The sequence below is a fragment of the Aotus nancymaae genome, unplaced genomic scaffold (assembly GCF_030222135.1).
Source record: "Aotus nancymaae isolate 86718 unplaced genomic scaffold, 86718_ANA_hifiasm-v0.15.2.pri h1tg000022l_1, whole genome shotgun sequence".
Lineage (NCBI taxonomy): Eukaryota > Metazoa > Chordata > Mammalia > Primates > Aotidae > Aotus > Aotus nancymaae.
In genome coordinates, this window is record NW_026988435.1 from 47,272,753 (window position 1) to 47,296,712 (window position 23,960).

At 60.7% G+C, this 23,960-nt stretch overlaps 1 protein-coding gene across 6 annotated transcripts in view; it reads right to left on the minus strand.

The window, feature by feature from the left end:
* Positions 1 to 4,226: 4,226 nt before the first annotated feature.
* ITGB2 (integrin subunit beta 2) overlaps positions 4,227 to 23,960 on the minus strand; it is a 45,651-nt gene continuing 25,917 nt past the window's right edge. For all 6 annotated transcript variants that reach the window (XM_064380231.1, XM_064380227.1, XM_064380229.1 and 3 more), the window contains exons 5-16: positions 22,412 to 22,582; positions 20,871 to 21,112; positions 19,742 to 19,897; positions 18,510 to 18,605; positions 13,865 to 13,954; positions 12,373 to 12,513; positions 10,755 to 10,942; positions 8,042 to 8,286; positions 7,357 to 7,576; positions 6,774 to 6,976; positions 4,985 to 5,151; positions 4,227 to 4,706 (exon numbers count right to left, since the gene is read on the minus strand). In XM_064380231.1, the coding sequence (XP_064236301.1) occupies positions 4,644 to 4,706; positions 4,985 to 5,151; positions 6,774 to 6,976; positions 7,357 to 7,576; positions 8,042 to 8,286; positions 10,755 to 10,942; positions 12,373 to 12,513; positions 13,865 to 13,954; positions 18,510 to 18,605; positions 19,742 to 19,897; positions 20,871 to 21,112; positions 22,412 to 22,582 (1,982 nt within the window). In that variant the 3' untranslated portion in view covers positions 4,227 to 4,643. The remainder of the gene's footprint in view (positions 4,707 to 4,984; positions 5,152 to 6,773; positions 6,977 to 7,356; positions 7,577 to 8,041; positions 8,287 to 10,754; positions 10,943 to 12,372; positions 12,514 to 13,864; positions 13,955 to 18,509; positions 18,606 to 19,741; positions 19,898 to 20,870; positions 21,113 to 22,411; positions 22,583 to 23,960) is intronic.

Here is a 23,960-nt window from a genome sequence, read left to right on the forward strand (position 1 = left end):
TATTCAATTGTCAAAGAGCTTCAAGCTCAGAGGAATGGCCCAAATGGCACATTATATGGGAAGTACAACTCTAAGGGCTTTTTAGAGAAACAGAATGATACTTAGAGCAGTCTGCAGTTAAAAGTGCATATGCGTTTCCATGAAGAAAGATGGTTATGTAATTAAACCGATATCATTGTGATACAATCACAATAGCATCGACTTAGGAGAAATGACAGCTGAGCCCCAAAGCCATGGAAAGGGCTGTCCACAGGCACAGACAGCCACGGTGGGCTGGAGCCAGAGCCCTCCCGGGGAAATTCCAGGGCCCACCTCATTGTGCATGTTGGGGTCACCTGCTGGGGATTTCCACCAGAGTTTTTATTTGGTGATTATTTGTGCTGTTGGATTTTTTTTTTTTTTTTTTTGGTCGTTATGAGTACATTCCTTAGTAGGTAAAAGAGTTACTTCCAGAGAGGCTGCATAAAGAGTGAAGCTTCGGGTAATGCATTAAACCACCAGATGATTAACACTGGGGAGAACAAGGAGAGCACCTGAAGGTCCCAGAGCTTGGACTCACCCTGGAAGGGGCTAGGCAATGTGGAGCCTGGGTCTGTGGGAGCCCTTAGACAGGCAGGCGTCAGCAGAGTTCTGGGGTGGAGGGAGCATGGAGGGAGGGAGAGAGGGCTGGGCCGTAGGCCAGAGCCCATTTCCCGTGACTGGACTAAGCAATGATGCAGAACCTGCCTCGCTGGTATGTGGGGTGACTCCTGTGCGACTGCACACAGTTGTTAGCTTCCTGGTTTCAGAGCCGGTCTGTGCCATGTGGGGTCTCTTGTGCTCACGGATTTGTCCTTGACCAAGACACAGACAGTTCTGGTTGCCCATCCCTTGCAAGCAGTTATGATTCTCAAAGCACTTCCTGTGCCAGCCTCTCCAAATCCTCCCAGGGCCAGGCTTTGGTGATCCCTCCACCCGTACTTTTGACAAGACAGAACACAGCTTATTCCAGATAATGCAGCCAGTAAGAAGTAGAGCTGGACGCGGACTGGAGGCTCACCCTGGGAGTCTGTGCTTCCTCCCCATGTCTCAGGAGCTCCCCTCAGTTCCCTGGAACAAGGCTGGAACATCGAAAAGAACTGAAAACTGGCAGGAAAATGTCAGAAAAACAAAATGGATTGAGGGCATCTGACAGTTTGTCTCACTAGAGGCACATCTGGGGGTTATCCAGGCCCTTGCTGCAGTCACTGAGATGGGTCTCGAGCCAGGGCACGTGTGTCCTAGGACCCTGGCTCGGGGCCTGTTGCCCACTGCGCGGTGATGTACCAATACACCGAAATGGCGGGAGGTGCAGCAGAGAAAGAGTCTAAGCCTCGACCCGCCTCCCCTCGGGCCTTGGGGCTGGTGTTTTTCAGGGGTCTGGGCGGGCGATGGGGTCTGAAGTGTGGGGATTGCTGATTTGTGAATAAGTGAGCAGTGAAGTCACGGGACGGGGGATGAAGAAACCACATTCCTGAGCTGAGGCGCTTCCTTTGTGGGGCCTTCAGACCAGTTGGCATCAGCTGTTCTGCCAGAATTCAGGGTGTAGGAAACACCTCAAGCGATTCTTGACTTAAAAGGTCCAGGCTCAGAGATTCCACCTCTAGGAAGAATGGGGAAGCAGGTGGTCCATGTGCTGTGACTCTTGTTAACAGCTGCAGGGAGGTGAGTGGCAGTGCCCGCTACACCCCGGTCAGTGCCTGACCCCAGTTCTTCCCAAAGCCTGCCTTGGAATTCTCGGTACCCCTGTGAAGAGGGTTTCACCAGGGCTGGTGTCTGATCTCTGCCGGACGTGCTACAGGCCAGGGCTTCTGATTGCCTGGGTCACCCTCCCCAATCCCTCCTTCCTGAGGGGCATCACCACCCTGCACACACCCCTGTAGACCACACCGGGATGTCGACAACTTGACCTTCGTCTCCTAGCTTTGTCTGGTGGTTGGCAAACTACAGGGTCCACTGGTATCCCTGGTGGACCTGCAAAGCCCAGATTGCTGGGCCCACCTGGAGCGCCGCTGACTAGCAGGTCTGGGGCCAGGCCGAGAATGCCCCTCTGACAAGCTCCCACGTGAGGCTTGGCGCCCAGGTCAGCCTTGGGGAACTGAGGCTCGAGGCCAGCGGGTCCCCACCCTGGCTGCACAGCAGCCTCCCTGAGGAACACTAAGCACCAGCCACAGCAGCTCTTCTCCAGCAGGGCAGGGGCATTTAGAGCCCCCAGGCACAGGCTGGGTGGAGGACCCCTGAGCTGGACAGTGGGCAGTGATGGAGCGTCCAGCCATTTCTAGCTCCTCCCACCTGCCCAGGTAAAGGCTCCCAGGCAGGTACAGCAAGAGGTCTCACGCAGCTGGAAGTTTGTTTTTTTTGTATTTTGTTTTTCTCTGGGTTTTTTGCTGTCACCCAGGATGGAGTGCAGTGGTGCAATCACAGCTCACTGCAACCTCCAACTCCCAGGCTTAAGCCGTCCTCCTGCCTCAGCCTCCCAAGTAGCTGGGACTACAGGCATGTGCCACCACACTACTGATTTTTTTTAATGTTTAGTAGAGATGGAGTCTCACTGTTGGAGGCTGGGTCACCAGGTGTGCTGTGTGACTCAGGTCTGAGGCTGATCTCGAACTGCCGAGCTCAAGCAATCCTCCCACCTTGGCCTCCCAAAGTGCTGGGATTACAGGCGTGAGCCACTGTGCCTGGCCACAGTTAGAATTGTAAAGTAGGGGCCTAGAGCAGATGCCTCCACACGTGCCTATTTGCAGGTCTGCAGTGGCCCTGGCAATGTGGCCAGTTTTGAGGCTTGGCCAGACAAACAGGGGTTTCCCAGGACAAGGGCCTTTCTGTGCTAACACCGGGACATTCACCAACTGCAGCCATGGCCAGCAGCCAGCTTGTGTCCACAGCTCTCGGGCAGGATCCGTGTGGAGCTTACTGCTGAATTCTGCTTTGGGGCTGTTTCCACACTTCCCCTAAAGTGGTGAAGAAGTGCGGGCTTCTCTCCTCTGAGTTCCCCAGTAGGAGGCAGAGGGGAGTCTGCAGACAGCCGGAGGGGAAGTGCAGACACAGCTGGAAGGGAGGAATACGGAGCCAGAGGAGAGGCGTAGACTCGGTTGAAAGGGAGGTGTAGACAGCTAGGGGAGGTATAGACACAGCTTGGGGAGAGGTGCAGACAGTCAGAGGGGAGGTGTAGACAGCCAAAGGGAAGGTGTAGATGGCTGGAGGGGAGGGCAGACAGACAGAGGGGAGGTGTAGACAGTCAGAGGGGAGGTGTAGACGGCCAAAGGGAAGGTGTAGATGGCTGGAAGGGAGGTGCAGACAGTCAGAGGGGAGGTGCAGACAGTCAGAGGGGAGGTGTAGACAGAGGGGAGGTGTAGATGGCTGGAGGGGAGGTGCAGACAGTCAGAGGGGAGGTGTAGACGGCCAAAGGGAAGGTGTAGATGGTTGGAAGGGAGGTGCAGACAGTCAGAGGGGAGGGCAGACAGTCAGAGGGAAGGTGTAGATGGCTGGAAGGGAGGTGCAGACAGTCAGAGGGGAGGTGTAGATGGCTGGAAGGGAGGTGCAGACAGTCAGAGGGGAGGTGTAGACAGCCAAAGGGAAGGTGTAGATGGCTGGAGGGGAGGGCAGACAGACAGAGGGGAGGTGTAGACAGTCAGAGGGGAGGTGTAGACGGCCAAAGGGAAGGTGTAGATGGCTGGAAGGGAGGTGCAGACAGTCAGAGGGGAGGTGCAGACAGTCAGAGGGGAGGTGCAGACAGTCAGAGGGGACGTGTAGATGGCTGGAGGGGAGGGCAGACAGTCAGAGGGGAGGTGCAGACAGTCAGAGGGGAGGTGCAGACAGTCAGAGGGGACGTGTAGATGGCTGGAGGGGAGGGCAGACAGTCAGAGGAGAGGTGTAGATGGCTGGAAGGGAGGTGCAGTCAGAGGGGAGGTGTAGATGGCTGGAGGGGAGGGCAGACAGACACCCACTTCCCTGCTTTGCTCCTGCCCTGGCCAGCCTCCGCCTAAGTCACCTCTTTGGTGGGGCCACCACACCACATTTCTGGAAATGCAGCTAGGATTTGGGACAGGGGCTCAGAGCAGGGCCCTGTACAGACCAGCAGGTAAGGCAGGAAAAGGGAAAGCAGACCCTGCCCCTGGTCTGAAGCCAGGCTGTGTGCCTGTGTGTGGAGGGCAGCAGGCAGCACAGCGCCACCTTGCCAGCTGGGGACAGAGCGGACACAGTGCCCAGTTTCCATGGACAGCCTGTATTGAAGTTTTTTCTTTTTCCATACATATGGTTGATTAGCAGTATAATTTATAGGATGTCGTTTTATACCCTGACAAGTTTAAATGTAAATAGATTGGCACCACCTTTAATTAGACTGCTGTCCTGACTTGCACAGGAAGCACACACCTAACCTCACCAGCCTCAAGCCCTCCCTTCTCAAGTCTCCAAGCAAAGACTGTGCAGGTCAGAGCCGGGCTGTCCCTTCTGATGTGCCCTTGTGAGCATCCGGCCATGGCTGCCATTTTGAGGGCAGAAAATAACAGTGGATTTCTGGTTAATTGGTGATATCCTCAAGAGCTGTTGAAAGCCGTGTCTCGGCCACATAATGGGGGAGTCGTGGTGGGTCCCAATGGTGTTTTCGTCACCAAGCGCTCCTAACTCTCAGCAAACTTGGGGTTCATGACCGTCGTGGTGGCGCTCTTGAAAAGCGGATTATCCTGGTGGGAAATGCACACAGGGACTGTGAGTGTGGGAGGTTTTCAGAGCAGAATCTTTCTCCCTGAGGACATGCCCCGCATGGAAGATGGCTTTGAGGAAGAGCTAGAAGTGGGGCAGCCCTCCCAGGGTCCCAGCACCGGTGGCCAAGCTCACCCACGGTGGCACACGCTCAGAGGACAAGCTACACGGGAGGCCGGGGTACGGCCAAATGCAGGTGTCCGCGGAGCATGGGAAGCATGCGCCCCTCCGAGCGGGACCCGCAGAGACGGCTACTTACGTTGTTCCACTGGGACTTGAGTTTCTCCTTCTCAAAGCGCCTGTACTCCCGGAGGTCACTCAGGTGGGTCAGAGCCTTCCAGATGACCAGCAGGAGGACGCCGATCAGCACAATGCCCACCACAGTGCCCCCTACGATGGCGGCGATGTTAGGGCCCGCCACGCATTCTAGGGGAGAAGCAGCGCACCCGAGCATCAGTCCAGCCCCATCTCGCTGGGCCATGTGTGCCCATGGCTTGAGGTCATTGCACAACCCAGCACTTAGACGACAGAGGTTCCCTGGGGGCCCAGGCTCACCGTCCATCACCACGGCCAGGGTCAGTGAGAACCTGGCCCGGCCCCGTGGTTCCAAATGAAACCTAAGGGCTGTTGCCACCACCCCTGCTCATGGAGAAGGCAGGGCCAGGGCAGAGCGCTAATACTGGGCGTAGGAGACGGTGCGAGGGACCCACCCTCCTCCAGCAGAATTCAGGACAGGGCTGAGGGTCCCTGCTGGAGTTCCCTCCCCCCACCACAAAGGCGATTTATGGTCACCAAGGACAGGACCAGAGACCTGAGCTCAGGAGGTGACGCCACCAGCGGGATGAGCAGGGCAAGGTCCTGGTTCCCGCGGCAGCTGTGCCCGCCTCCTGAGCATGGGGTCTGTGGGCCATAGTGGGCTGGGCCTATGGCTGCTGACCCCAGGACAGTCACCAGCATTCAGTGTAGTCCCTGGCCTGGCCCCCACCCTCCTTCCCCGTGCCCCCTCCTGCCATCCTGGCCCCCTACCTTCTCTCCCCATGCCCCCTCCTCCCATCCTGACCCCACACCCTCATTCCCCACCCCACCCCCTCCCATCCTGACCCCACATCCTCACTCCCCGTGCCCCCTCCTGCTATCCTGCCTTTTCTTACAGAGGCCTGTTGTCCTCAAAGGTGAAGTGACTTGGCCAGGATTGCACAAACCAGACATGACCCAAATATGTCCCTCACAGTGGCCAGCAGGGGTTCCGGTCCTGGCAGGCGGGGGTCTGCAGCCCCAGGCCCACGCATGTGTTGTGAGCTCCAGGCATGTCACCCACAGGCTCAGAGCCCCCCGCCACCTGCCCCAGGTCCCCTCTTGGGGAGGAAGGAGCTTCCAGGTCTCAGTCCTGAGAGTCCTGGCTGGCTACTGGCCAGACCTGATGGGGTCCCCCAGCGGCCCCCAGCCCCAGCCCCTCTGCCTCTGAGGAGCCTGTGGAATGCGAGACCAAGAAGACAGAGTCAGTATCGTGAAGGTCACCGTGGGACAGGGCTGGTTCTGACTGGAGCCAAACAGGTGACGGGCAGAGTGTTGGGGATGGCGGTGCCTGGTGCCCCTGGGCCCCTCCAGGGCTGAGAGCTGAGCACCAGGATCTCCCAGTCCCCTCAGGGGAGCCTCACATGGCAGCCTGACCTCAGGCCACCCCCAGGGACCTTGCGCCTTGAGCCGTCCAGTGGGAGATGGCCCAGGCCAGCAGTGTGGCACGCTGGTGGGCCTTCCTGGTGCAGAGCAGCGGTGCCCCCAGGAACAGGCCTTCTGCCGCTGCCCAGATGTGGGGTCAGGTGAGGAGGGGAAGGGGAGGCTGCTGGGGGTGGGGACTGGCCTCTGGCCTCCCTGTGATGCCACCGAGGGCATTCTGCCTGGCTCACCCACCCTGCTGGGCCCACAGCGCTGGAGGGGAGACCCTCCTTCCGCAGCGCACTCGCCTCTGTGAAGACCTCGTGGCCGGAGCCCTGGTCACCCATACCCCTGCCCTGGGCCCGGTCCCCGCCGTGCCCCAGCAGCCTCACCTCGGTTCTCGTCCACGTAGATGAGGTACTGATTCATCCCGTCCTGCTGCTCCAGCATGTAGCTCACCCAGCAGCCCTCCGAGTCCCTCTCCTTGCAGGCCTTGCCCTTCACGGGCTTGTCCTGCAGCTGCAGGCCCGTACACGCCACACTGCAGTTCTTCCCGAAGGGGCCCTTGTCGAACTTCAGGCACTCGGCACAGGAGCTGCAGGGGGACGGGGAGCAGAGCGTGAGCGTGGGAGCCGGGGCGGGCCGGGGCTCAGGCATTGGGGCTTGCACCTGGCTATGTGTCCACCAGGTGGGGCAGGTGGGGTTGAGGTGCCCTTAGGCCAAGGAGGGGTCCAAGTGGGGCAGATGCAGGGTGCAGTGGGTGAACTGGAAGACTGATCCCAGGGCCTGAGGCAGGTGTGCTTGGGAGGGGCATGGGGGCACGGCGCCGCTGAGAGCCGCTTAGTCAAGGTGCAGGCGCAGAGAACCCTGCGCGGCAGAGGTGCTCACTGGAGGCCCCGGAGTGAGCCCAGCTGTTGGGAGGCTGTCCTGGGATTGGGGATCCCCGCCTGGCCTGCCCCCTCCACCTGCACTCACATGTATTTGCCACAGGGTGAGGAGCAGACGGGGCACTCCTGGCACAGAGGTGGCTGGTAGTCTCCCTCGCACACACACACGTTGCAAAGGCACCGGCCGCGGCCGCTGCACTCCACCTGGTTCTGGTTCAGGCAGCCCTGGGTGGTCCTCTCGCACTGGCAGGCTGAGCCCTCGAAGCCCGGGAGGCAGCGGCACTGGCCGCAGAAGCAGACCCCCCTCCCTGGAAGACGGCAGGGGCCCCGCACGGCTCAGCTCCTGCTTGGCATGGGGACTGAGACCCGCCCGAAACCCTACCTGCAGGTGCTCCCTCCAGCCGGCCTGCCTCCTCCAGCCCGGGGGATGTGCCTGAGCAAAAGGCACCAGCCCACCAGCCAGGCCTTCCTGCCCCTGCCAGCCATGTGGCCACCTCCTGGCCAGTCTGAGCCTCCCCAGGCCCACATGAATGGGATCTCAGTGAGACTGTGACTGTCCCTCCTGTGGGCCCTCCCCACAAGGACACCTTGCCCTCACGGACACAGGAACCACGGCAGGGCGCAGTGCAGGGTGGTTCAAGTTCCTGCTGACTCCCAGCGGCAGGGACACTTGTGCCGTCTGTCCCCCGCTGTTCTGTCTAGCACGCACCCCCCACGCCGCGTCTGTGCAGCAGGACGGCCTTTGCGCGGCGGGGACCCACACGCAGGCTCACCCGGGCCGCCGCAGACCTGGCCATTGTGGCGCTCACAGCTGACCGTGTCGCACTCGCAGAACTGCCCATAGATCTGCTTGCTGGGGACGTCGCTGGCGTGGCACAGGCACTGCCCGCAGATGCAGTCCCCCAGCCCCGAGCACACCAGCGAGCTGTTGTCCTTCCGGCAGCTTCCCTCCAGCTCCTGGCTGCTCCGGCCCTGCGTCTGGCACTCACAGTTTTTCCCAATGTAGCCAGCGTCACACCTGGGACAGGAGGGACCCCACGGTCAGGCTCCCTCCAGTGATGTGGGACCCGTGACGTGGGACAGCTGCCTGTCCTCCAGGCCCCTCTGTGATGTGGGACAGCTGCCCTGTCCTCCCATGCCCCTCCATGACATGGGACAGTCTCCCGATCCTCCAGGCCTCTCCGTGATGTGGGACCCTTGACGTGGGACAGCCGCCCCATCCTCCACGCCCCTCCGTGACATGGGACAGCCGCCCCATCCTCCACACCCCTCCGTAACATGGGACAGCCTCCCGGTGCTCCACGCCCCTCCGTGACATGGGACAGCCACCCTGTCCTCCACGCCCCTCCGTGACATGGGACAGCCACCCTGTCCTCCACGCCCCTCCGTGACATGGGACAGCCACCCTGTCCTCCACGCCCCTCCGTGACATGGGACAGCCACCCTGTCCTCCACGCCCCTCCGTGACATGGGACAGCCACCCTGTCCTCCACGCCCCTCCGTGACATGGGACAGCCACCCTGTCCTCCACGCCCCTCCGTGACATGAGACAGCCACCCTGTCCTCCACGCCCCTCCGTGACATGAGACAGCCACCCTATCCTCCACGCCCCTCTGTGACATGGGACAGCCGCCCCGTCCTCCACACCTTTTGCCCTTGGTGGAGAACACCCCCACTGCACTCTGTGCGTTCCTCAGAGGCCCACTGAGCACCTGCCACGTACTAAATATGCTTAAAGCATGCCGGGGCCCTGGGCTCCCTCCCCAGGATGTCCCAAGGGAAAGCAGACCCCTGGCCTGGGCCTGTAGGTGCAGTGGCTCGGCGACTCACTGTGGGGCTCTGTTGCGGCCATGCACGTGGCCCGTGCTGGGACACCAGTGCTCTGTGCGTGGCTGGTGTCTGCTCCTTTGTGCCCCACGCGGTGGCCAGTGGGGACTTGGCACTGCCACCTGCCACTACCCTGCCCTCTCTCCTGCCAGCTGCTACCTGCATTCGTGCACTGACTGGCCGGGTTGTGGGAGGACGCAGGGACAGGGGTTTTATCAGAAGTGGAGCCGCACACACCCTGAGGCATCCTCAGAGATGGCCCTGCCGTGGGCTCTCCTGCTCCCCAGAGGAGGAAGCTGCAGGACCGAGCATCTGAGTACCTGTGGCAGGGCACCCCGACACCACCTGAGTGTTCTGAGTTACCCCCACAGTCCCGTCGGGAGGCTGCCCCAGGGCTGCACACCCAGGACAGGGGGCAGGGTGGCCACTGAGGCACGGGGACAGCCACAGAGACCATCATTGTCCTGAGATATGGGAGGAGGTGTGGGGACAGGAGGGGCCTGCAGCTGGGAAAGGGCACTGCCACCAGGGCATTGACTGGCACAGAGGTCAGAAGAGGGGAGGAGGTGGCCAGAGCAAAGGGGGCAGAGCCCCTAGAGCTCAGCCCAGCAGCTCCAGCCAGGCAGACAAGGAAAGGGGGATGGCCATCCAGCCCCAGGGCAGGCCGCCTGGCCAGTGCCGTGTAAACCTCCCTGCTGGGTCCACCTGTCACCTGCTTCTCCCTGAGGTGGGGCACCCACACCTGGCAGGCGGTGTGCACGTTGAAGAGGTGGCCTAGGGGCCCAGCCTGCCAGAAGCAGTCACCTGTCCCGGGAGGCTCTCTGGCCACCCATGCCCCAGGGCTCCCAGTCTGGTGGTCCTGGGTCCCCAAGGTCAGAGGGAAGCCGGCTCCTGGGGTCAAAAGAGGCCAGGCAGAGAAAGCGACCCACTCAAGGCCATGGGCACGCCCAGTGGGGACTCCTTATGCCCCTGAGATGGATCTCCATCATCTGGTGAGGGGTTCTCCTGCCCACCAGTTCCCTGCCGTGGGTCCTCCATGGCCGGAGTGTGGAGTACAGGCCTGCATCACTGGTGCCCTGGCTCAGTAGCACAGGTGAGGGCTTGCCGAGGGGTTCTGGTTTCCAAGCCCAGATCTCCCCACCTCCTACAGAAGGGGGCCCCCAGGACACTTGCTGCACAGGGTGGGGGAGGGTTTACGGGGACCTGTGCCCACCTCGCCTGCTGCACCTGCCCTGTGGGGTGGGGTGGGGGAGGGTTCACGGGGACCTGTGCCCACCTCACCTGCCGCACCTGCCCTGTGGGGTGGGGTGGGGGAGGGTTCACGGGGACCTGTGCCCACCTCACCTGCCGCACCTGCCCTGTGGGGTGGGGTGGGGGAGGGTTCATGGGGACCTGTGCCCACGTCACCTGCCGCACCTGCCCTGTGGGGTGGGGTGGGGGAGGGTTCACGGGGACCTGTGCCCACCTCACCTGCCGCACCTGCCCTGTGGGGTGGGGTGGGGGAGGGTTCACGGGGACCTGTGCCCACCTCACCTGCCGCACCTGCCCTGTGGGGTGGGGTGGGGGAGGGTTCATGGGGACCTGTGCCCACGTCACCTGCCGCACCTGCCCTGTGGGGTGGGGTGGGGGAGGGTTCATGGGAATCTGCGCCCACCTCACCTGCAGATGCCACACTCCAAGGAGCCCTTGCCATGGCAGAGGCCGCGATCCCTGCTCTGGTCCCGGCACCGACACTCACACTGGGGAAGGACTCGCACGGTCACCGTGTCCGTGAAGCCCAGTGCCCGGATGACAAACGACTGCTCTGGGATGCACTCTGTGGCCGTGACCTTCACCTGGAAAGTGATCTGCAGGGCAGCACAGGGCTCAGGTGGGGGCCTGAGGCAGCCAGGATCACAGCCCCACTCCCGACTCTCGCCTGCTGGCCTCTGCAGGGGCCTCGGGGGGTGTCAGTGTGGGGAGGAGGGGACGGCCAGGAGCAGGGAATAGCTGATGTTCAGATCTGAGAAACTGAAGCCAGCCGCCAAGGAGGTGCTCTGCCCTCACTCCCGCTCCGGCCGACACCAGGATCTCCAGGGCTACACGTTAGGAGAGACAGGTGACTTGCAGGCGGCAACCCCTGATAAAGCTGAGCACACTCCCACTCGGACCGCTCAGCATGAGGGTAATGTCCTGGTGAAAATCCATGGGCAGACTGGGCGCGGTGGCTCAGCCTGTAATCCCAGCACTTTGGGAGGCTGAGGTGGGCGGATCACCTGAGATCAGGAGTTCAAGACCAGCCTACCCAACATGGTGAAACTCTGTCTCTACTAAAAATACAAAAATTTGCTGGGTGTGATGGTGTATGCTGTAATCCCAGCTACTGGGGAGGCTGAGGCAGGAGAATCTCTTGAACCCAGGAGGCTGAGGTTGCAGTGAGCCGAGATGGCACCAGTGCACTCCAGCCTGGGTATCAAGAGCGAAACTCCGTCTCAAAAAAAAAAAAAAAAAAAGAGTGAGACTCCATCTCCAAAAAAAAAAATCCACAGGCAGCATTTAGGAAGAAACATGTTTGAAGGAATTCCAGAGTCATATTAAAAAATGCAGTAAAAGCAAGTGTCTTACTGAATATTAGTTCACAGCTAGCAAAAAAAAAAAAAAAAAAAATCAAATGATTGGATAATAAACCCAAAAGATTAGGGAAGGAACTCAGGGTCCATTCCTCATCCCCTGTGTGGCTCATACCTTAATGGTTCTGTCAAAAAACAAAATGAAACACACTGAAGAATCATGAAAAGCAACCCGAGCCGGGCTCGCCGCCGTTTGTGCCTGTTCTGTGCGTCCGGCGTCTGCTCCCAGGGGGTGCCGTCTTCACTCGGTCCCTCAGTGTACACTGGCCTGACCCAGGGATGTGAGGCTTCATGTTGATGAGGAGGACTCTCAGGCGAAGGCGTGTGGAAGCCCCCTCCTGGCACCCTCTCAGCGACGTTCAGTACATCACCTCCACCAGGAAGCATCTGGTCTCAGCAAGGAGACCAGGACCAGCTGGTGGACAGCCGCTGATGCCTGTGTGCCCCTCCCTGCCCCCGCCAGAGTGCTGGTCCAGCAGGACTTTGGCCTAGAATGATCCAGGCCAGAACTCTGAGAGTATCTCTCAGCCAGGGCTAGATTTCCAGAGCAGTCTGGGACCTCTGGTGCCTGCACCCTGAGCGGCGGGCACCGGGAAGCCCTGGTTCCTTCTGGCTGTTCCCGGAGCCCCTCGGCATGCTGGGATGGGGACCCCCGTGGACAGGCTCACCGGGACGTTGATCTGCACGCGGTCGCAGTCCCCCCTGGGCTGGTTCCTGTGGGTCACTCCATTGCTGCAGAAGGAGTCATAGGTGACTTTCAGGGTGTCGGGGAGGGCGTTGTGATCCAGGAAGACCCTGGAGGAGAGTTTCTGTGGGCAGAGAGTGGCCACACTCAGGGGAGAGTCTTCCTGCTGTCCTGGCCCTGCCTGGCCCGGTAGTTGAGACGTCTCCCCTTCTCTCTCTGCAAGTCCCCAGTGTCAGCTAATGACACAAAGGAGAGCACGGAAGGATGGGCCGAGGATGGCGGGGCTGCCAGGGCCACGGTCCCGCCCCCAAGGATGGCGGGGCTGCCAGGGCCACGGTCCCGCCCCCAAGGATGGCGGGGCTGCCAGGGCCACGGTCCTGCCCCCAAGACAGCCTGACCACACCACAAGGACCAGTGTGGATCCAGGGTGTGAGCCCGGGGACGGGGGCTTCTGCTGCTTCTCGATCTTGAGTCCCCAGGACCTAGCACAGGGCAGGAGCTGGACAAATTGTTCAAGGGATAAGAGAGATGGAGAGAAACAGGGAGAGGCAGAAACAGAGACAGAGATGGAGCAGAGACAGAGAGGCAGAGAGACAGAGACTGAGATAGATGGAAATAGAGAGGAGGCAGAGGGACAGGGACCTAGGGACATCGGGTGAGCGGCCAGAGAGGTGGCATCACCTATGTCCTCTCTGTACAGACAGAAGCACCTCGGGCAGCGGCTGGCACCCAGGAGGGCCTGCTCTGGGGTCTGGAGCTCTCAGGAGGCTATGGGAAGAAACCGGCACCTCCTCCATGGGTCTTTAGCTTAACTCAATGACCCAGCGTTTGTTGGAGGCTCTAACGTCCCTCGAGCCAGCAGGACCTTTGGCCTAGAATGATCCAGGTCAGAACTCTGAGTGTCTCCCAGCCAGGGTAGATTTCCAGAGCAGTCCGGGACCTCTGGTGCCTGGACCCTGAGCGGCGGGTGCCCCGTGCACACCTATGCTACCCATCCCCACCAGGGAGTCTCGGGTGCAGCTTGATGGGCCACGCGCCAGAAGAAATTCCGTGGGTGAGAGCCTCTCTGGGGCTTGCCCAGCAGGGTGCAGAGCATGAGGAATCCCACCCCCAGAGTGTCTTCCTAGGGCTCAAATCCTCTGTGGGGGTTTCTGAGGCCTCCTCCCACCCCAGGTGCGCCGTCTGCAGCCCCAAGAGCTGTCCACCCCCCTTCTCCATAGAGACCAGCAGAGAAGAGTCCAGAACAAAGGGGTCCTGAGCGAGGGTTTCAGGGTGCATCACCCGCGCCATCAACGAGAGAGGACACGGAGCTCCCCGTGGAAGTGCCAGGTCAAGGTGTCCTGGAGGCGTGAGGGCCGGTCCAGAGGCTGCAGCCGGCCCACGGGGCGGGGCTCTTCTCCCACACCACCCTCCTGATCTGCATAGCGGGGTTGCCGGCTGCCCCATGGGTCCCAGCGGAGCAGTGCCGGACTCACGTTGTAGGCGTTCTTAATGAGCTGAACCACATTGCTGGAGTCCTCAGACAGCTCCCCGACGGCTGACTTGGGGATGATCTCGGTGAGTTTCTGTCGGGCAAGAAGACAGACATGCACAGCTAGGACTGGCGCCACGGCGTCTCCACGCACGGCTCACCCTGGGGACTTCTGCGCCTGGAAAACGGCTGGGATCATCCTCAACAGCTTCTCACTTGGTCCCAGAGTGTGTGGGCAGCGATGTGCTGTGAGAGGCCCTTGTGGGTAAAAAGCCCTGAGCTGCCTGGGGCCTCACCTGGAATCCCAGCACTCAGGAGGCCCATGTGGGAAGATCGCCTGAGCCCAAGAGTTCAGGCCCAGCCGGGGCAACACAGGGAGACTCCATCTCCACAAAAAATACAAATATTAGCCTGGTGTGTTGTCATAGGCCTGTAGTCCCAGCTACTCAGGAGGCTGAGGCAGGAGGATTGAGTGAACCCAGGAGGTGGAGGCTGCAGTGAGCCTAGATCGTTCCATTGCACTCCAGCCTGGGCGACAGTGCAAGACCTTGTCTCAAAAAAATAAAAAACAAACAAAAAAAACAAAACAGGCCAGGCGCAGTGGCTTATGCCCGTAATCCCAGCATTTGGGAGGCCAAGGCGGGTGGATCACCTGAGGTTGGGAGTTTGAGACCAACCTGGCCAACATGTTGAAACCCTGTCTCTACTAAAAATACAAAACTTAGCCAGGGGTAGTGGCGGGCACCTGTAACCCTAGCTACTAGGGAGGCTGGGGCAGAGAATTGCTTGAACCAGGAGGCGGAGATTGCAGTGAGCCAAGATCACACCACTACACTCCAGCCTGGGCAACAAGAGCAAAACTCTGTCTCAAAAACATAAAGTAAAATAAATAAAAAGTTAAAAATTTACTGTTGCATCCTGAGGATAAAAAAAGCAAAGCACAGCCCTGAGCTGTAGCGCTGCCCAGGCCTGTGTGCGAGTGTTCCTGCCCGAGGGTTTCACGCTGGCGACATGACTGCCTTGGGAGGACGTGCGGGTCCCCAGTGTCGGCCAGTATCCCACCACACAGGTGCAGTAGGCAGAAATAGCCCCATGAGCGGGCATCATCGTAAAGTCACCAGGAAGCAGTCAGCTCTGGGCGCCCTACTGAGTCTCCATGGGTGTTAAACAGCCCAGTGACATCGCCTCTGGCCGGCCAGTTCCAGCCAGTGCAGCGACCCCTGGGGTGGGCAGACCAGGGCACCTGTGATGCCCAGGGCCCCAGCCGGCATCCCGCACCCCCACACACACTTGGCTTCTCTCATGGAAGATTGTGGCATCACCTCACCTTCCAGGAACATGGAGCAGATGGTCAGGTCACCTCCCCACCCAGACCCTCCCGTGACTCCCCTGAAAGGACCCAGTCCCTTCCATGGTGCTCCCGGGGCCTGTCACAGCCTGGCCACCACCCTCCTCTGCCCCCACTGTCCACTGCCCACTGCTGTCTGTCCCAGTCTGGGGCCATCTCTGGCTTGGTGGTAGGGGAGGGAGGGGAGCTGGGCCGTCCTGCATCCTGTCCAACAGAGCCCGCTGTGCATTCGGGGCAGAAACACAGTCAGAGGGGCTGCAGCCTGTGTCCACACTCACTGCTCGCTGCCTTGACCACCCCGAAGGCGATCAGGAAAGGCCAAGGAGGGCCCAGGAGTGGGCATGGGGTGCACCGTTCCTGCCTCCAGTGCCTGCCCTGGCACCACACCACACTCTGGAGCTCGGCTCCCATGACAAATAGCAAAGGATTGGGACCTGCTACTGCTAGTGAGGAGGGGACCGTCACGGCCACCTACAGATGGGACATGGGGCTGGGACATCCTGACCAATAGGTGGTCTCCATGGATGCCTGGCCCCGGCCCTGCCTGGCACTGAGCCACTGTCCCAGCAGCCTGGCCAGCTCTGGGCACACACTTGGAGGGCACCTGCCTCCATCCTGTGTCCCTGCAGGGTCCTGGTCCCACTCCAGAGCCCAGGAAACCTATGGCGGGAATCACGGGTCTCACTCTTGCCCCAACGGGGCACCACGAGGTTGAGCTTGGATCTGGGATGCAGACCTCACAACGAACCCCGTGGTTCAGCCACGTGCACTTGACCTCACGACGGACCCCGTGGTTCAGCCGTGTGCACTTGACCTCACGACGGACCCCATGGTTCAGCCGTGTGCACTTGACCTCATGACGAACCCCGTGGTTCAGCCACGTGCACTTGACCTCATGACAGACCCCGTGGCTCCTTGACCTCACGACGGACCCCGTGGTTCAGCTGTGTGCACTTGACCTCACAACGGACCCCGTGGTTCAGCCATGTCCACCTTACAAAAGCAGGGACCTCCGGGCACTTTTCTTCCCCAATCCCTGAGTGTCTCCTTGGCCTAAGCAGCAGGGGCAGGGACCATGAGTCTGCTCAGCTGGCAGAGCCCTGGGCAGGGGGAAAAAGGTGGCTTGGTTTCCCGTGTGCCATTTTGAAGATGGCGGTGATTGTCCTGGAATGGCCAACAGGTTGGTCACTGTCCGGATGAGGGTAATCCGGCCCTGTAGGGTGGCTGCTCTCTGAATTAGCTGAGCAGGCGAGCTCAACACCCCACGACGCCCTGCCAGCTGGGCAGCACTGCCCCTTTCACAGATGAGGAAACTGAGGGCTCGCGGTAAGGAAGGGCCTGGGGCGTCCCGTGATAAGTAACGGAGCTGAGTGTGGGGTGAGCCACCCAGGGCCCTGTCCACTCTGAAGAACTGGGCACGTGGCTGTGTAAAGTACAGTGGCAACCATCACCTTCCTCCAGCTCAGTCCCTCCGTCCCTGAGGCCTCTGGACCACACTCTGACGGCTGCTATGGGCGGAGGCTCCTTTCAGGAGGAGCGTGCAGCGTTTCCTTCCTCCTAGCAAATCCCTTGCGCAGTAAAGGCGTAACCCAGCAGGCCTGGGCTGGCCACACCCTGCACACACCAAAGAGTAGTTTGGCTCTGGCTCGGCTCCTGAGAGGTGGCTTCTGAGCCCAGGTAGGTCCTACCTGATGGCAGTGTCATTGTTCCTGCGGCCTCAGGTCACACCAGATAGTCCCACAGTGTGATCTGAAGTGGGGCTCTGGACAGTTTTCAGCTTGCTCTCTGGAGGGCTGGAGACTGAGGTCAGCCACGTGTTGCAGCTGCGCCTCTGTGACGGACCCCCAGTAGACACCAAGGCCCGAGAGCCTCCCCGGGAATGGTGTTCCATGCATGAGGCCACACGTCACCCCTGGGAGGACGGAGTGCCGCCCACACTCTGTGGGGAGAAGACACTGGGAGCCTGGTCTCCCTCCTGCGCGCCTTTTACCGTTGCCAACTTTTATCTGTATCCTCCCACGTAACTGTGAATTCAGTGGCCCCTGAGCTCTGCAAGTCCTTCCAGCAAATCGCTGAACCTGAGAGTGGTCTTGGGAACCCTGACAGCAGCTGAGGTCTTGAACGCACTAACCCGCTCAGGCCGGGCTGAATGCACAGCACTAGTGGCAGAAACACAGGATGAGCGGCGCTCGTCAGCGCTCGGGAAACAGCCTGTGCCTGCCTGGCCGCGGCTGCCAGGACAGAACGACACCCGCAGGCAGAGGGAGCAAGGGCTGCAGGGGGCCACCATGACCACCAGAACGTCTTCTCCCTGTTCGGTCCTTCCTCTGTTCCACACTCTGTGATGCTATTGGATCCAATTGCCCCTCTCTCCAGAGATACACGGACAGGGAGACCCTCTGCTCTGCAGGCTGACCGGTGAGACCCCCCGATCATGGGAGTCGGACTCTGCTTTGCTCCCAGACACCCTGCTGTCCACAGAATGCAGTGGCTATGAGCTCCCTGTCCCAGGGGGCTGGGGAAGTCAGGCCTGGTTCTAACTGCGCTTCCCACGCCGGAAGCACAGGTCACAGTCATGTGGGGCGTGCCGCCCTTCTCCAGGTGGGGTGGGCGGGGCTGCACAGACAGGAGGCTTCGTCCTTCTCTGGGTGGGACAGATTGGGCTGTGCTGAGCGGGGGCTGCGTCCTGCTCCGGGTAGGTCGGGCGGGGCTGTTTCAAAGCCAGCGCCGAGGCCCAGGCCTCCATTTGTTTGGTCTGGCTCCTGCCACTTGAGCATTTATTGAAGGCTTGTCGCCATCGACGCACGGCAGAAGGACACGTTCGCCGTGTGCACAAGTGGTGGCCTCCCTCGGGAAGCGCCGTGGGGAGCAGAGGCTGGTTATCGGCTGGGCTTCCTTCGTGAAATTCATCCGACTCCACACTCCAAGCTTGTGAACATTTTTGTATAATTTTATCTTCATGGAGAGTGTTGATGTTCAAATGTATGTGAGCATAAAATAAGGATATTTCCAAACAATGAAGAACTGTGCTGTATCCGGAACAAACAGAAATATCACCAACGCCAAGACATGCTGTTAACACAGCTGAGTTTCAGGGACCTGGAGGAATTCCTCCTCCTGTCGCCACGCAGATGTCCTGCCCTGACAGGAGGCCTCCAGCCCCTCACCCACAGGAATCCGTGTCCCTGGCAGGCTGGCTGCTCACGTGCCCAGCATGTGCAGTGCTGCGGTGCCGCTGGGTCCGGCCTGTGGCTGACACATGCCCCCGCCCGACAGAAGCTTGGGACCCAACAGCACTCACCTCGTAGGTCTTCACCATCCTCTTGGTCACCGCGAAGATGGGCTGGATGTTGCTTTCGGCCAGCTTGTGTGCCAGCTGGCCCACCGATGGGTAGTCCTGGGGAGAGGAGGCCCTGCTCAGCTGACCCCGGGTCGGGACAAGCCTTCCAGATGCCCGCTCCTGCCTGCCCTGCTCAGCCTTGGCCCTGCCTGGGCCCCGGACCCTCTCTGGGGAAGGCTGGAGAGGCAGAGGCTGCCGCACAGGGTGTGGCGCAGACAGCTGCCACGGCCTCTGGCAATGCCTGCATAGACTCAGGCTTTCAGAGCGCGGGTGCCAGCGGCATTTGAGGCACCTCACCGTGGGACTGAGGAGATCCCTGGGCTGCCCACAGGGGCAGAATCCCAGCCTTCCCCACACGGTGGACCTGCTTTCACGCTGAGGGATGCTGGGTTTCGGCAGAGCCCATGAGCGCCGGGTGCGGCTCTCCCTGCTCAAGTCCCAGGACCTGAGGGCTGCCCCTGCCCTGTCTGTGGCTCCCGGCAGAGGACCTGAGTCGTGCGTCTCTAAAGTCCTTGGCAGCGCCCAGAGCCTTTGGTGTCAGGCCGCAAGAGCATCGCACCACGGCCATCGAGGACAAGTCCCTGTGACCCGTGGTGGCCTCTCGGCCCACGGCTGCACATCCCAGCCAGAGGTCCTGGCCCCTCCATGCCATTGAGGCGCCTCTGAAGAGCAGGGCTTGTCTTAACCCCTCGCACTCTCGGCCTTCTCGCCTCTGTCCCTCCCCGAGTTTCCCTCCTGGTCACCACAGCCCCTCACGCAGCTCAGGACCTGGGGGTAGGGAGGGGCCGCACCGAAGGAGGAGGACTTGGGGCAGCAGGGAACGCACAGAGGAGGCGGATGCTCAGTGATGGGACCCCGGCCAGAGGCGGGGACAGCAGCGTGCGGCTGTAGCCTGGGGGCAGTTACTGCACCTTCACATCCCTGTACCGGGCAGTGGAGCCGAGAGCAGCAGGGCCTGGGTGTCCCGTGAGGTCAAGGCCGGGACTCGGCCCAGCTGCCTCACCAACCCCACCCTCCCTGGCCCGACGCCAGTCCCGGGAGACCCCACACTGCCACTTGGGGCTTCCAGAAGTTTCCTCAGGAATCTGCTGCTTGGGTTGGAAGGAGGCTCTGTGAGGTGGGGACCGCGCCCTTGTCCCGTCCGTCAACGGCGTCCTGCCAGGTGGCGCCGGGTGGCCGGGGCGGGGACTTACGAACTCGTTGCTGCTCTTGTACACGTTGTCCTCCAGGTGACAGCGGCCGTCGTTGGGGGTCAGGATGGCACCAAGCTTCCCGTCGCCGGCAAAGTGGAAGCCGTCGTCGGTGGCGAACACCAGCAGCCGCGTGACGTTGCGCCAGCCGATTTCCTCCTGAGCAGAAGGCGCGGGGGCGGGGTCACCTGCCTGGGTCTCCTGGGCTGGGCCCCCTGGAGCAGAGGCGACGACGCAGATCCCAAGGGGCGGCCCCGAGGCTGGCGCCGGTCTCAGGGCCCCAGCCGTGCTCCCCCAGATGCTACGCCCAGAGGAGGCAACGGCCCCCAAATGCCCCGTGCGTGCGTGTGAGGCACAGGGAGTGGAGGCACGCGTGGAAAGGGAAGGAGAGAGACACGGCTGTGGCCCCCGCACTTCTGAGCCGGGAACGAGCCCTCAGGAAACCATCCCCGGTGCGGGGAACCGTCGCAGACGCGTGGACCCCACGCGGAACCAGCGCAACGCAGAGGAAGATGAGCCCAGGGGCCCGGCAGGTCTCGGGTCACCTCGGACAGCCCCCGGCAGGCGCGTGTGTGGGCCATGGGTGTCCTAGGCCGGGACCTCACACCCGTGAGCAGCGTGTCTGCAGGGAGAGCCAAGCTGGGTTGTGAGGTGAGGACGGGGCGTGGCCTCAACATGGCACGGGGACTATGGGGGCTCCATCAGGCTCACAGTCACGGACTGGGCGGGCGGGAACGTGGACAGGGACATGCACTGGGCAGCCAGCACCCTCCTGGCCTGGAGGGAGGACGGCGGTTCCACCCCCGGGAGCCACAGGACCAGCCGTCTAGCGGCCCTGGACCACCCTTGGCCACTCACAAAAGGTTTAGGCTTCAGATTTGCCCAGGGTCACAAATTCAATTCACAGCAAACAGTGAAATCCGCCCATGATTCCCAGTCCCGGCCGCCACCACCACCCTCCCTCCCTCCGGCCCTTTCCTGCATGGGCCTCAGCAGGGTGAGGGGCTGCTCTCCCCAGGCCCAGGCTGGAGTCCCTTAGAAGACCTGCCAGCCAGGGCAGCCCCCCGTAGCACCTGACTGAGCCTCCCACTCTGGGGGATCCCGGAGACCCCAGCAGGGGCAGCGGCCTCACCGGGCAGGCGGCGACCTGCATCATGGCATCCAGTCCGCCCTCAGGTGCGTCCAGGTTTCCTGAAATCAGCTGCTTCCCGACCTCTGTCTGAAACTGGTTGGAGTTGTTGGTCAGCTTCAGCACGTGCCTGAAGGCAAACGGGGCCTGGCACTCTTTCTCCTTGGTGGGGCAGGGGTTCCGAAGCTTCTCGGGGTGCGTGTTCACGAACGGCAGCACGGTCTTGTCCACAAAGGACCCGAAGCCTGCAGGGCACACGGAGGGGCTGGGGAGGTGGCAGTGACCCCGTGGGAGGGGCAGGCAGGGCTCCGGTGGGAGTGGCAGCCTCAAAGGGGCAGGAGGGCGAGCCTGCTTCCTCTCCCCTAGCAGGGAAAGGGAGAAAGCAAGATGGCACATGTGGGCATGTGTGTGACCGTGTGTGCTGTGCAAGCATGCGGACGTGTTCATGTGAACCTGGGAGTGTGCCATCATGTACATGTGTGAGTGCAAGTGTGTGTGTTCCTGCATGCACGCATGTGACCAGGTGTACATGTGGGCATGTGAACACATGCATATGAGCATCTGTGTGGGTGCAGCCATCTGCATTTGTGAACGTGTGTACATGTGTGAGTGCAAGTGTGTGCATGTGTGTTTCTGCATGCACGCGTGTGCCAGGTGTACGTGTGGGCATGTGAACATGTGCATATGAGTATCTGTGTGTGTGAAGCCATCTGCATGTGTGAACGTGAGTGTGTACATGTGTAGCACAATTGTGTGTGTGTATTCCCGCATGCTTGTGAGCATGTTCAGGTGTGGACACGGTTCACGTAGGTGACCAGGTACGTATGTGGCTGTGTGTAAGATTTGTACAAGTGAGTGATTTCATACATGGGTGATCATGAGTGTGTGCATGTGAGCACGCCTGTGTGCACATGTGGTCTTGCACATGTGTATGACTGTGTGTGCATGTGTGTGTGCACATGCGAGTGTGTGAGTGTGCATTTGTGCGTGTGAGCATACATTCCCGTTTGTGAGCATGCATTCGTGTGCAAGCATACATTCGTGTGTGAGTGTGCATTTGTGTGCACTGCATTCGCGTGTGTGAGTGTGTGTGTGTGCATCCCTGCATGTAGGGAAGGCGGCAGAGTGCTGACGTGAGGAGCCATGCCCGGTGGGGAAGACAAGCCCCGTCACTGACACGTGCGTGTGCTGGGGACTTGCTCTGTGACAGACAGTGCTGGTGGAGCATGGAGTCCCTGGCCCAGCAGAGCTTGCTGTGCGCTTTCTCCAGGGCTGCCGTTGCTGTGCCATCTGTATGCGCTGTGGTCTTTAATGTTTACTAATTAGCACTGTGAGACTTTTGTCTTTTAAACATACCAAGAAATAAATAAAGGAAGTAGAAGGTGGAAGGGGACCCCCGGGGCCTGGGCGTGGCCCCTGGCAGGGAGGCAGGCCAATGCAGCCCTGTGGGCGCCCCAGGGGGGACCTGCATCTGGGGACGTGCGTGCAGGAGGTGCGTGGCTGCAGGCAGCAGTTGCCGGGTCTGGGAAAGGCCTGGGCCTCACCGATGCGGCCAGACTCCGTGATCTCATTGAGCGCCTGGAGCAGGTCACCGCCCAGCTTCTTGACGTTCATGAGGTCGTCGAGCATGGAGTAGGAGAGGTCCATGAGGTAGTACAGGTCAATGGGGTAGCCCTTGGCCCGCCGGAAGGTCACATTGAATGCTGCTGCCTGGCCTGCGGCGGGGACAGAACACGATGAGCGACACCTCATGCCTCGTGCAGGGCCTGACGCCCCGTTTCAGCCCCAAACCCTCCTGGCCTCCCCTGTGCAGGATTTGCCCCCTGCACAGTGGAGATGCGTGCCAGGCCACTGGTGGTCACTCAGCCACTCCCCCCACCCTTCCCAGGGCACAAGGATGCCCCCGTTTAGGTGCAGCCCCGCCCTCCAGGAACATCCTCCCTGACACCTCCAGCACCACGGAGCTGCATAAACTCTGGCCACAGGCAACGCCTCTGCCAACCTCAGTTTCCCACTGTGCAGTGGGACGTGGGGAAAACACATCGGAGCTGCCTCCAGGGACCACGGGCCAGGCCCTCAAGTTTGAGGTCAGAGGTGGGCGTCCCAGGGTGAAGGGGCTTGTGCCTGCTCACGGGGCAGCAAGGGGCAGGCCATGCCTCACCACCAGGGCAGGGTTTTGTCTCCTGCTGCTCCCAGGGACACCTGGCCCCTGCACGCAGCTCATGCAGGACCTCCCTGCTGGCTCACCACATCCCCCACTGCCTCCCAGCCGCCTCCCTCCCAGATGTTTCTGGCTCTCACCTGGCTGCCTGCACCCTGGGCCTCTCTGCCCCAAGGCTAACCCAGTGCGCACTGACCTGGGCTTCCCCTGAGGGCAGAGCTCTGAGCCCCAGACACCAGCTGGTTCCCCTAAAGTCACCCCAGCCCCATCTGCACCCGCTCCCTGGGAGATGACTCCACGTCCCCTCCCTGGCCTTACTGTGGCCTGGGAGGACACAGGTCAGTGGCCGCGCCATCACACCCACCTTCCTGGAGCAAGGAGGGCTTTTCTTTTCTTTCCTTTTTTTATTTTTTGTTTTTTTATTTTGAGACAGAGCCTCGCCCTGTCGCCCAGGCTAAAGTGCAGTGGTGCAATCTTGGCTCGCTGCAACCTCCCCCTCCCAGGTTCAAGCGATTCTCCTGCCTCAGCCCCCAAGTAGCTGAGATTACAAGTGCGATCAGCACGCCCTGCTCTTTTTTTTTGTTTCTTCATATTTTTAGTAGAGATGGGGTTTCTCCGTGTCGGCCAGGCTGGTCTCGGACTCCCCACCCGCCTCGGCCTCTCAAAGTGCTGGGATTACAGGCGTGAGCCCCTGGGAGGGAGGGCGTTTCTCGAAGCACTGACGGGGAGCATGTTCTGAAACGAAGTGCTCTGGTCAATCCGTGTGAGCAACACGGGGTTAAACAGTTACTTTGGTCTCTTGGCTGCAAAACTGATCAGAGCCTTTACTCTTCTGAGAGTACCCTGGCCTTCCGAGTGTGTAACAGAATAGTGTTTTCCAAGGGGTTTGTTCTCTCTTTAAAAAAAAAAAAGATATGTAGAACGTGGGGCTG